The 12,474-nt window shown below is 37.6% G+C and overlaps 1 protein-coding gene across 11 annotated transcripts in view; it reads right to left on the bottom strand.

Annotated features, from left to right (window-relative positions):
- LOC140481236 (F-box-like/WD repeat-containing protein TBL1X) overlaps positions 1–12,474 on the bottom strand; it is a 411,567-nt gene that overhangs the window by 26,862 nt on the left and 372,231 nt on the right. For all 11 annotated transcript variants that reach the window (XM_072577105.1, XM_072577109.1, XM_072577110.1 and 8 more), the window contains 4 exons: positions 11,038–11,179; positions 8,323–8,386; positions 8,143–8,240; positions 7,822–7,882 (listed from right to left, as the gene is read on the bottom strand). In XM_072577105.1, coding sequence (XP_072433206.1) covers positions 7,822–7,882; positions 8,143–8,240; positions 8,323–8,386; positions 11,038–11,179 — 365 coding nt within the window. The remainder of the gene's footprint in view (positions 1–7,821; positions 7,883–8,142; positions 8,241–8,322; positions 8,387–11,037; positions 11,180–12,474) is intronic.

Here is a 12,474-nt window from a genome sequence, read left to right as displayed (position 1 = left end):
TACCTCTGGTAAGTCCCCTCCTCCATCAACAGTATCCAAAATGGTATACTTGTTAATTGAGGGGAATGTCGACAGGGTATACGTGCACTGTCTGTTCCCTTTCCAACCCCTGACTGTAACCCATCTACCTTCTTCCTGTACCTGAAATGTGACAATCTCCCTGTAACTTATCTCAATTACACCCTCAGCCTCCTGAATGATCTGAAGTTCATCTAGCTCCAGCTCCAGTTCTCTAATGCAGTTTTGGAGGAGTTGGAGTTGGGTGCATTTGCTGCAGATGAAGTCAGCAGGGACACTAGTGGTGACAATTGCCTCCCACATTCTACAGGAGGAGCATTCAATTGCCCTAACATCCATTCCCACTGTTCAGAATTCCCAAAGAGACTACTGAAAAAAACCCCAATAACCTTACCAAATCGGCACACAGAACTTTTTTTTTGGATAGAGGAGGAGGATGAGTGGGAGACACTATCTAAGTAGTGCTTTGGGTAAAGCAACCGGCTAAATATATAACCTCATTTTCTCAGCTGTCCACTGTCTGCTCCTGCTCAGCATGCGCTCTGCCTATTTATGAGGTAAGCTTTTTATAGGATTTACTTACCTTCCTGGAACCCTGCTGGTCCTTGCTTTTGCTGCATATCCTAGAACATGCCCTAGAATATCAACAAACCCTTCCCTATTCTTAGCATTATTCAAGCTCTTCTCCTTGGTGAATACCAAAACAAAATACTCATCAAGAAGTATTTCCTTCCACTTCCATGCATAAAATTCCCAGTTTGTCCTTGAGTGGACCTACCCTTTTCTGAAATATCCTTTTGTTCCTAATATACATATAAAATGGCTTGGGATTCTCCTTAATACTATTTGCCAAGGACATTTCATGGCCCCTTGTCACACTCCTAATTCCTTGTTAAATTTTTTCCTGCTTCCTTTATAATCCTTAGGGGTCTTGTTTGATTTCAGTTTCCAAAATCTTAGATCAGCCTCTTTTTGACTAAACTTTCAATACCTCTCATCATCCAGGGTTCTCAAATTTTGCCATCCTTATCTTTCTTCCACACAGGAACATACTGGTTTGAACTGACGTTTAAAAGAATTCCATGTTGGTTGTGGATTTACCATCAACCAGCCGACCCTCATCCTAATCTAATTTCTATAGTCTCTGCTTAATATCATAGTAATTAGCCTGATCCCAATTTAGTACTTTCCCCCGAGGACCAGTCTTAGCTTTATCCATAACTATCTTACAATTTGCAGAATTATGATTACTGTTTCCAAAATGGTCCACGAGAAACTTTGATCACCGAGCCAGGCTCATTTCCCAGTACAATATGACCCTTTCCTGGTTGGATTTTCTACATATTGTCTCAAGAAGCCCTCCTGATTGCACCTAACAAATTCTGCTACATCTAAGCCCCTGGCAATAAGAGTGTCTTAGTCAATATTGGGCAAGTTAAAATCACCCACTACAACAACCTTATTGCTTTTACATTTGCCCATAATCTGCCTACATATCTGTTCCTATGACTTCCACTGGCTATTGGGAGGAGTATAACCCCATCATAGTGACTGCACCTGTTTTATTCCTGAGTTCTATCCATATTGGCCTTACTGGATGAGTTCTCAGAGATGTTATCTCTTAATGCAGCTGTGACATTTTCCTTAATCAGTAATGCAACTTCCCCATCCCTTTTACATCCCTTGCTATCATGTTTGATATATCTAAACCCTGGAATGTTGAGCTGCCAGTCCTACCCTTCTCTCAACTAAGTTTCTGTAATGGCTACAAAAGCATAGACCCATGTACTAATCTTGGCTCTCAGTTCAGTTGTCTTACCTGTCATACTCCATGCATTAAAATAAATACGCCTCAGACCACCAGTCCCACCACGCTCATTTACCTGACCCTGCCTTTTCTTCCTACGAGACTTACTTGATTTAACCCCTACCTTCTCTTCAATCACTCCACATGCTGACCTACTGCACTGGTTCCCATCCCCTTGCCAGCCTAGTCAAAACCATCCCAGTTGACACTAGCAAATCACTTTGCAAGGATATTGGTACCCCTCCAGTTTAGGTGCAACCCATCCTTCTTGTACAGGTCTCTCCTGCTCTGGAAGATCTAGATATAATCCAGATATGAGGTTCTCCCTTCTAGGCCAGCTCTTTACTCATGCATTCAACTGTATTATGTCCCCATTTCTGGTCTCATCATCACTTGGTGTACGTTTTAATCAGCATTAATATAATAATCTGATAATGTGGATGTATAAATTACAAAACTTTTCATAATGTGCAAAACAAACCAGAACTCAAGGATCATTCTCCTTTCTACTCAAAAACCTGATTAGTTCTACAGTTTGAAAAAGACAGCAAAGCTCTGTTGGAGATTCTATTATCGTTTGGAGTTTGTATTACCTTCTGGAGATTCTATTATACCTACTCCTATTGCCATAACACACTGGACTTCAGCTGAAAAGACAGGCTAGCAATTTATTCTCAGTTTTTCAAAAGGCTTCCAATATCACCCAAAGCTAAAAGATGAAAGCATGCTCTCTCTACTTGTTATTAACAAGTGAAATGAAATCAGCTGAAATGAATTTGGGCAGCCTTAACCTAGTTCCGAACTGTCAGAGGCTTACAACAGTAAATTGACCCTATTCATTAGAAGCACTCAAAGGGGCCACAGAAATGACTGGTGCAAGAAACAAAATAATACACTATGGCAAGAAAAGGTATTGTTCAACTGGACCATTTTTTCATGGAAAGTAAAGGGAACTCTGTTATATCTAACTTTATAGTACTTGATAAGTTTGCAGTTGAAAGGTATTGACATGTTTTCATTTTCCAGAACTAGTGTGTCTAACCCAGACAAGCAAAAAATAATTTTTAAAAACTCAATGCACATGCAAACTTAAGAGAAACACATTAAAAGGTGGCCCTGCAGTTTGTAAATGAATTATCAGTTCCTAATTTGCACTGCAGGCTTAAAAACTTGCCCTAATCTACTGTAAATCTTTTGTTGTAGAATCGCACAGGGGTAAGTTTCATTATTGATGCTTTGTTGAGAATTCTCTAATGCATGTTTCTAGGAAAGCTAATTGGCAATGCCTGGAATACAATCACACAAGGTTCACCTTTTTCAAACTTCTGAAAACTAACACGTAAATCTCAGCTGCCAATTATACACATACGAAAAAAAAACTATGCATATACGAACACATTTATCCACCAGAAAATTTAGCAGTTTCATTACAAGGAATTGGACAATAACTTGTATTTTTAAAAAATGCTTGTCTATAATATCTTTATTACTTCTCAAAGAAATGCTTCAAACTGCTAATTCAACTTTGAAACGTAGCGACAAAAAGCAATTGCTTCTGCCATTTTCCAAACTGCAATATTACACTGTTAAATCTAGTTTTTTTTGATGATGTTATTTAAGGAAAGAACATTGAGAAGAACTGTGAATATAGCTTTAAGAATAGAAACAGTAGAAGCATCAGTGTGAACTCCTCCAGTGCCTAATTAGGAGTCCTGCAGCTTCCAGATTTCAGCATAAGTTAGTTCACCAGGAGTCATTTTGGCCATCGTATCCCTCAATAGCAATAAGTCTCTCAATGCTCACACTACAGAAGCCACAAAATCTGGGTCTCTTAATATTTACATGAACTGTGGAATAATTACAGCGAAAAGGGAGATAGAATGGGGCATTTGGGCAGTGGCAAGTGGTTAATGCCAATTATGGTATACAGAGGAACCTCGATTATCCGAATATCAATTATCCGAGTATCAGACTATTCGAAGGATATCTCAAGGTCCCGATAGAAACATTACCTCAAAGACATGTTTCCAAGACTGATTGTGAGTTTTGTTTACAGTGATTAAAAGTGACCTCAGCTTACTGAAATGCTGTTGAGAACAATCCTGGACATTAATGGGAGCCCAGGCACCTTCTCCAAATGACCTACCGCCCGCTCTCTCTTCCCACACACTTTCCCTGGAGTTCTACACAGGTGTGTACCCTAAACCTCCCCCCGCTCCCCCCACCCCTTTCCCCAGATAATCTCTCCAACATTGTCCTGTACAGGGCAAAGGTGGAACTTGTCAAAAACTTGCGTGTGCGGGCACACACGCTATTTGGAGACTCGCCCCCCACAAGGTGACAGCAGCAGCCTTGTTGGTGTCCAGTCTGACAGCCTCAGAGAGGGGAGCGGGGGGAGAGGGAGTGGGGAGCTGGATGGGGTTGGGAGTGAGGCAGACGGAGGGGTGGTGTTGGATGGAGTTGGGGGCAGGCAGGGAGGCAGTGTTGGGGGGTGTTGGATGGGACTGGGGAGCAGACGTGGGCTCACGTGCAGTTTGAAAAATGTGTTGCTGGAAAAGCGCAGCAGGTCAGGCAGCATCCAAGGAGCAGGAGAATCGACATTTCAGGCACGGTTTGGTGTGTATCTCCTGAATGGGGAGCGAACTTAACAGAAAACTCCGAGCCCCAGAGGAAAGGCATTGAATCAATTAACTGAATAATCAATTATCTGAACGAAATAGTGCCTGCCCACACTGTAGCAACCAAAATAGACGATCCTCCCTTAAAGTACAATACTTTTACTGGAACTTTTAACAAGATCACTGGCAGACAGAAAGCATATTTTGCACAATTTTATTACCCAACAGAAACATTTAAACTTGCTCTGGGACCATGTGATTCAATTTGCCTTTGCCAACTGGATTTTGTTTTAATGAACTACCTAATTCCTTGGAACATTCTGAAAACTTCAAATACTAGGCATTTTGTTTAAGCAGCTCAAAAGTTATTACAGTTCCTGCAAATTCTTGCAAATATTTAGTTGCTTAAAACACTTTTTAACTTCAAAACACACAAAAATTGGGTTTAAGTTGTTTCTAATTTCTCATTTGAGACATCACTGAAAGATTTGTATTCTCTGGAAATTGCTTTTGCCAGTTGCAAACGCTGAAGGCTCATTTGATAAGAAAACAGGTTCAATATGCAGTTGAACGAGAGACAATACTAAAATTGACATCCAGTATAGATGGGATCAGACTTGTTTCACTGTAACGCGCTGCTCTTCAGGATATTTGAGACATGAAAGGAGAGTGATATTACGTCTGCATTTTTTGTCTTTCCAAAAGAATAATTTATGTATGAATTTATAATAACTCTCTCAAGAGTTTAATAACCACTGATTTGAAAGAGAAAGTACAAGTGGGATGCTAGGCCTAATTGTGCTGTTGTTTTTTTTCCTATGCTTTGAAGACAACTTAAACCATTAGCTTTCCAAAATGAACAGAACAAAGATTATGCTGAACTAATGGTAAGTTAACAAAAGTAACTTGAAAGAAAACATTACTTTGTTACTAGATAGTTTAAATAAACCAAATTAAAAGAAAAGAATCATTATGGAAATCTCATAAATGTAATCACCTAGCAATATGATAAGCCTGGAGTCATTCGTTCATAAATAAACTACATATTTTTAATGATATTGATTTTAAAATAAGTTCACAAATGAGCTTTTGAGTTACAATACATTTTGGAATGTTTTGAGTGGTGTGAGGTAAGTGCAATATTTTTAATAGAGAGATACCTTATTATTAAAGAACTGCACACTCCAAACTTAAGTACAACAACTGATCCTGACAGTAACATTCCATCTTTCTAGGTTTTCATTTGGAGTCTTCATCCAAAAACTAAGCTGATTTTTAAATTTACTGTCTGTGTTATAATTTGCTGCCCTACACAGGCACATACCAACTTTCCTTTCCAGCAATTTCCCTTTATTTTTCAAATTTTACTTGATGTTAATTTCAAAATTATTTTGCAAGGAAAAAAATGTGACATTGAGCTTCACATACGACCCGAGGGGAACTTGGATTACACTATACTATTATAATAAATTTTATAGAATACAATATATATTGAAGAGACTACATGTTTCCAGTATGAAGTGAACTTGAACAGCCTGAAACCAGTTCCCTTAGGAAATAAACACAATTTGGGTCATGGTCACATAGGTTAGCAATTCAATTCAAAGATAGCTGGTAATGAGAGTTGAAAAAGATTAGCATAGTGCTGATACTAATGCAGCATCATGTCCTTCAGGAGTTGAGGTAGATTAGCGGAACAGCTTAAAGTTAATTTTGTTCTGATCAAACTGTTCTTTTAACTGTGCTTGAAGTTGATACTGATTCAACATTCCTCAACTTAGTGAGCAATAATTATTTGACAGGCCAATAACTATTTTATATTGTAAAAGCATCAGCTTTTCAAACTAATTAAAGGTTAAAAAATTAATGTTTGTAGAGCTGATAGCATTTCTATGACTTTAAAATATGTTACATCCTGCAAAGCACTAATTTTTGCAATACGTGCCTTCAGATTTTGCACATTGTCAAATATGATTACAGAGGTCAAATGAAAAACTGACAATTCAAAGTGGCACTTGGGCACACTGTAAATACATTATACATATTAAACCCTTCCAACTTGGGTGATCAAGCATTAAATTCATCATCATCACTGTAAATTTGGAATGGTAAACCAGTCAGTAATATCTATGCTCTTATATCCTAAATGAAGTGATGTCTGATAAAGTGAATGCCACCCATTGCACCAAGTATCTCTATATTTAAAAACCAAAGCTGAAGAAATTAAGTATCATGGGCGAGATTTTACTCAAGAAAATTGTGTATAGTTTACATGCTCTCCCTGTTTCTATGTGGGTTTCTGCCAGATGCTCCGGTTTCCTCCCACAGTTCAATGGTGCAGATTAGGTGAATTGGGTGCCATTGTCAATGGGACCATAGTGTCCAGGGATGTGCAAGCTTAGTGGATTCACATAGCAAATGTGGGGTTATGAGGATAGGGTGGGGAGCTGAGTCTGGGTGGGATGCTTTTTGGCGAAAATCTAATGAGCTGAATGGTCTCTTTCTGCACTGTAGGGATTCTATGATTTTAGGAAGGGTATTGAGTGTCAGCCATCTGGACAAAGAGATGTCTGGTCATCTGTTCAATTGGTTTCTTTTGATACAGTTGTCAGACAGCCTCTCTATAACTGCTTGATTGCTCAAGGAATAATAAATGGACCCAGGCAATCAGAGTGCTGTTTATTCAGTTCCAAACAGGAATGCTAGGCTTTGCTTGACTGACATCTTCAGTAACTTATAATAATCTGAACTTTCCTTGAAGTAGTTTTTCAATGCCAGTGTGTTTGTTTGGACAAGATTATAAAAGTTAATGTGGATTAAAAGTTTTTCAATAGGATACTGTTTGATAAACTGTAGGAATGTAAAGGGCTAAGATTTTCATAGGGAATGCTGAATGCCAACTTGTTTATTTGGTTCCTTACTCCAGAATACAATTCCCCTAAGCTCTCGGCTCCTGAAAGGAAAAGTAAACCACAGCTCCAACAAAAGTTAGCCCAACTCCATTAAGTATTGGGGGGGATCTGAAAGGCTCACCTTCAAAAAGAAAGAGTGCATGTCTGGGAATGCTACATACCTGCATGTTATACCCTTACCCTGTTGCTGGCAAAAATGGGTGAGAATCCAGAATTTTCACAGAAGCCCATAAAAATCCATACCAACAACTCCACAAAATAAACAGCATGGCAAGGTCAACTTTCTTTCTAGCCAAAGCTGAATGGATAGTAGGATTTTTCAGGAATTTGATAAAATGGCAATCACGTACCTTTGAGAGAATTATATAGATTCTATGCAATTCTACGTAACAATGTTATAAATGCCTACTTGCACTACACCATCCTCAGTGCTTACAAGGTTGTATATTGTAGCATATTCTTTTACCTGAATGAAATGGAAATTGTTGCTTAGCTTCGCCTGTATGAGCATCCCAAATTATTGTTGTCTGAAAAAATGAAAGAAATTTTTAGTCTCAGATAAAAATATGGTGGACTGGACTGCAAGACAGTCTGATGAAAAAATTAGAACAGCAATCAATAACCAGTTATGCTTCTCCTGAGTGTTATAGTTTGTCTTCACAGAATAGAAAATAACTGGAAGGCAATCTTAGAGGAACATAAACTCAGAAGATGGGAAAATCAGTTAATCTAACAAAAATGTCCAATATTTGCTTCTCTGTAAATTATTACTGCATTTCATTCATACCTTATCAACACCTGCACTGAGAATATAATTTCCCTTCTTGTTCCACTTTAAAGCAAAGATGGGCCCTTTATGTTGTCCGAGGGTGCTTGCAAGGTTGCCTGAAAAAAAAATTAAGTTTACTGGAAAATTCGATAGGAATCTACAGTGCTAAAAGGTCAAATATTCAAACTCATGACTTACCATCCTTTGTCCATATTCTTGCAAATCCATCGTATGATCCTGTGGCCAACAGTGTTCCATCACTCTGGAAAACAAACACATCATGCTGGTAGTTTCTTCCATCACTAACACACTGAATTTATCCTTATAACAAGGAAAACAGCCTGCATTAAATATGATCCCTTTAATGCAATACTGCAAAGTAAATCTCAGGATGCAAAACAGTTACTGACCAACACTTGGAGAAATTAAGGAAAGGAGTGTGAATGCATGGTCAAAACGATAGGTTTAAGGATGTTTTTGAAATAGCAAACTGGAGAGATTTAGTGTGAATGTTCTAGTTGATAGAACAAAACAGCTGAGAGCCCAGACTGCAGAGGGAATGGAAAATGCAAAGGAGGCCAGAGTTGCAGGAGTAGAGAGAGCAGACTGACACATAAGATTAGAGGTTGCAGATAGAGACCATGTGAACCATGGAGGTACCTGTAAAAGATGACAAATATTTTCAGCTCAATGCAAAAGGAGGCCAATTCAAGTCAGAGAGAATAGAGTGATAGATGATCACCAAATTGGGGAAGTTGCAAGATATGGACGAATTGGAGTTTATATACTGTGGAACTCTCAATGCCAGCAAAATAAAAAAATGCTGTTGATGACTCAAGATTAGATGTAGTACAAGTCTGTTGTATTGCAGAAATTCTGGATGATGGAAATTATATAGCATTTTAAGTTTATCTCAGAATTTGTACTGGGGACAGTGTGGAATTATTGTAGGATTCTAGTGGGGACTGAAGAGGATGAGCTGGATATTACATGATCCTATTGGGTGTGCTTTTGGCAGGGGCTATGAACATCATATATAATAGGTCAGATGCCCAACCCATCACAGTCCCGTTCGGGCCAATTATATACAGGATGGATATATACTGGAATTGACAGCCCATCCAAAATATGTTAAAAAAAATTAATAGTCGATCAATCTTGCTAAAAACTCAAGCGATCCTGATAATATATTGCCCATGCCAAACTACAGCTGGTGTGGAGAGTTGAATGGCAGCTCCTTTCTAAAAGCCTACATGGAGAATTGGTGTGTAGGTGGCCTCATTCAGGAGAAGAGCTAACTTCTGCAGTTAGCCAATTTAGTTCTCCTGCAGAATGTTAAGCTGCTGCATATACTTCTTGCAGAGAGTGGTTAGCTCTCTGTTCCCCATTCTGTAACTTTCTACCTCACTATTCCAGTCTTATCAATGTTATGTCCACCATTGATCCTGTAATAAAAGTGGAGCCGGAGACTTGGTGTGGATAAAGTAGAGTAGGAAATCTTGTATTGATTATGTGCAGCAGGAAATCTGTCAATGCTGTGCAAGGGTAAACCAAATATTGGATAACTTTAAAATAAAATGTGAGACCCAATGCTAGGTAAAGTGGAAAGACAAATCAAGAGCTGCCTTGAATAGATTCGGAAATCAGGTACTAAATAATATGTAAGAGAACTCTAGGTTCTGTAGAAAGTGAAATAGGAGGCCAGTCACAATAATGCCTTTACAATAAGTATTCACTGCTTGATCTCTATTGAGCTATTCACTTCAGAAAACTAAAGCTAAAATGTCAAATTTTCCCATTATGTAGGTGAAGTGCTATTTTCCCAACCGACCCCTGCCTAATACATCCCACGAAATGGATGAGAATTTGCATTTGTTTTGATTTTAAATTTAATTCAGCAGTCTTGCCAACTCTATTCACATCACATTAACTAATCCCATACAAAGGGTATCATTAGCATCTTCACTGCAGTGTCTAGTGCTGGAATTATGCCAGATTACATCATAATTGCAGCTATGCAGAATGGGTGTGGACTATGTAGCATGTACACTCATAACAGTAATGGTTAAGATCAGTCATGAATTTCACCTTTAGCAGGGGAAATTCATTTAATACAGTAAACCATATTAGCTGTATTATGGTTTAGCGCATCATGTTAACAGTTTGTTTTGACTCATCATTGTGGGATTGAAATATGCATAGCTGTTATTTTTCTCGCATGTTGGTTCAAAATTCACTTCCACGCGTTGATTTAAAATTTTCTACACTGTTTTCAAACACTCTCCTTTCCTTTGCTCCTTCCTACTCTTGCAATTTCCTATAACCCTCCAAACTATCAATGCTCTTCCAAATCTTGTCTATTAAGCTTCCCTGATGTTAATTGCACCATTACTGACAGCCATGGCTTTTACAAAATTTGAACAAGAAATCACTTCAATATTTAAGCACTGACAACAAATCCTAAATGTATGAAAAACTAATTACTGACTCTAAGATTAACTTGTTGGTTTAAAAAAAACCCAATGAGTCAAGCTGTAAATATAATTGCAAAAAAAATGTTGTAGTTCATAATAATTGGCTGATCTACAAGTAATCTACCTTAGAAAATCAAATTTGCAAGAGGTAGTGTTAGAAAGTGGCTGATCAAGTTTTCACCACATGGGGCATCACATGAATGTTTTTTTCTGTATTGCAAATGGTCCTTTTCATGCCAGAATAATACAAAATGCACCATGCATTATTTTGTAATCATTAACCTTCAAAGGCTACTTATTTGAGAGCATTATATTAGATTCCTAATGAGGTTAAGGTGTACACTTCTGAAAATTAAACATTGAGTTAATGGTTAATAGGTTTCCATTAGAAGGAGTCACAAAAGGATAACTAATTGGTTTTATGACCATAGCAACTTACATTCCAGTCAAGTGATGTAACATCCTTATTGCTAGGAACATCTTGCCCGCCTTCTCTGATACAATGCCTTAGTACTAATTGAGTGGGGCCACTGTTGCTGTTTCCATTGAGGTTCCATATCCTTGCAGTTGAATCTCCAGAACTACAAATGTAAAAAGACACTTGTTAAAGTTTGTCCCACACCCTTTCTATAATAACCGTTTCTAATTTGGGGATTTGGCATTTTTTAAGCAGTGATGACTCACATATTAATGTTAAAGTCTCCCAGTGTTTAAGAGACAGGGAAATGGCAAGCTCTACAGATAAATGCTGTTACACCACTAGATGGCAAGGTGGTGCCATAGATAGTTGATTACAAATTTAGTGCTCCCAATCTTGGTCACCTTGTAATGGTGAGACAAGTGGACACAATATTTGCATTGACCACACAATGATGATTAATTTTATTTTACCTAATACCTTTCCTAATTATTGCATATTTGAAATTACACAGCTAATATTTCTGCTTGATATTTTTCATTGGTTTAAACATTAACTTCCTATTTGTCTGCTTTTCTGCTGTGTTTATCTAGTACAACAAATAGCTTTAGGGTTTTTATCCCTGAAAGTTCCAATTAATGGCTTATTTCATTTTCATGCAATAAACCAACAGCATTATTTCCAACAATTTAAATTGAAAAAGCATTCGCATAGTCGAGATTTTCAGTCACATATAACAATACTATCAAATTAATTTGACAATACAATTAATGACTTCTGTTTCCAGATTTAGACTACTACTCCTTTAAAAATATTAAGATAAATGAAAACTATAATGTCATATACGTTCTGTATAACACCTTTAATTGGTTGTCACTGAAATTATTGATTTAATTATTATGTTCAATCACTTTTAAATGTTTTATGCTATGATAACAACCTAAATTAACGTGCATGATTCCAAAAACAATTAGCCTCCTTGCGTCCCATAGAAGTGAATCTACCGTATGCAAACTCGGCATTTCACTCCATAATCTGTATTGATCTATTATAACAACATAAACACATTTGAAAATGCACAAATGTCAGCGATTTACTAAATATGCACAAATTAAGTGATCTTGAAATTCCGTCCTGTTTAAATTGAGTATACAGCATGGGGAGATGGTGTTCATCTCGATACTTAAGCAAACAAAGTCATGAGGAGAAGATAAAAAGATTAGTCATAAAGTACAAAACGAGTACTTCTGAACTGAACTTTTGTCAAAACCTTTCATCTTGTAGTCATTAGGACAATTTACAAGAACTACCATTATAAAGGGGTAGCAGTTGCAAAATAATCCCAACTGTCTGAAAAATGATGCTGACAATCAAGTTAAGATTGCTGGTTGACTTTGCAACATGGCACCCCATTTTTCGGTACTGGAAGTCAGACAAGTTAATGTACAGGGCCCGATT

This window comes from Chiloscyllium punctatum, chromosome 9, assembly GCF_047496795.1.
Source record: "Chiloscyllium punctatum isolate Juve2018m chromosome 9, sChiPun1.3, whole genome shotgun sequence".
NCBI classification, from domain to species: domain Eukaryota; kingdom Metazoa; phylum Chordata; class Chondrichthyes; order Orectolobiformes; family Hemiscylliidae; genus Chiloscyllium; species Chiloscyllium punctatum.
The sequence above is the reverse complement of the archived record's forward strand: the minus strand, read 5'-3'. Positions and strand labels throughout refer to the sequence as shown.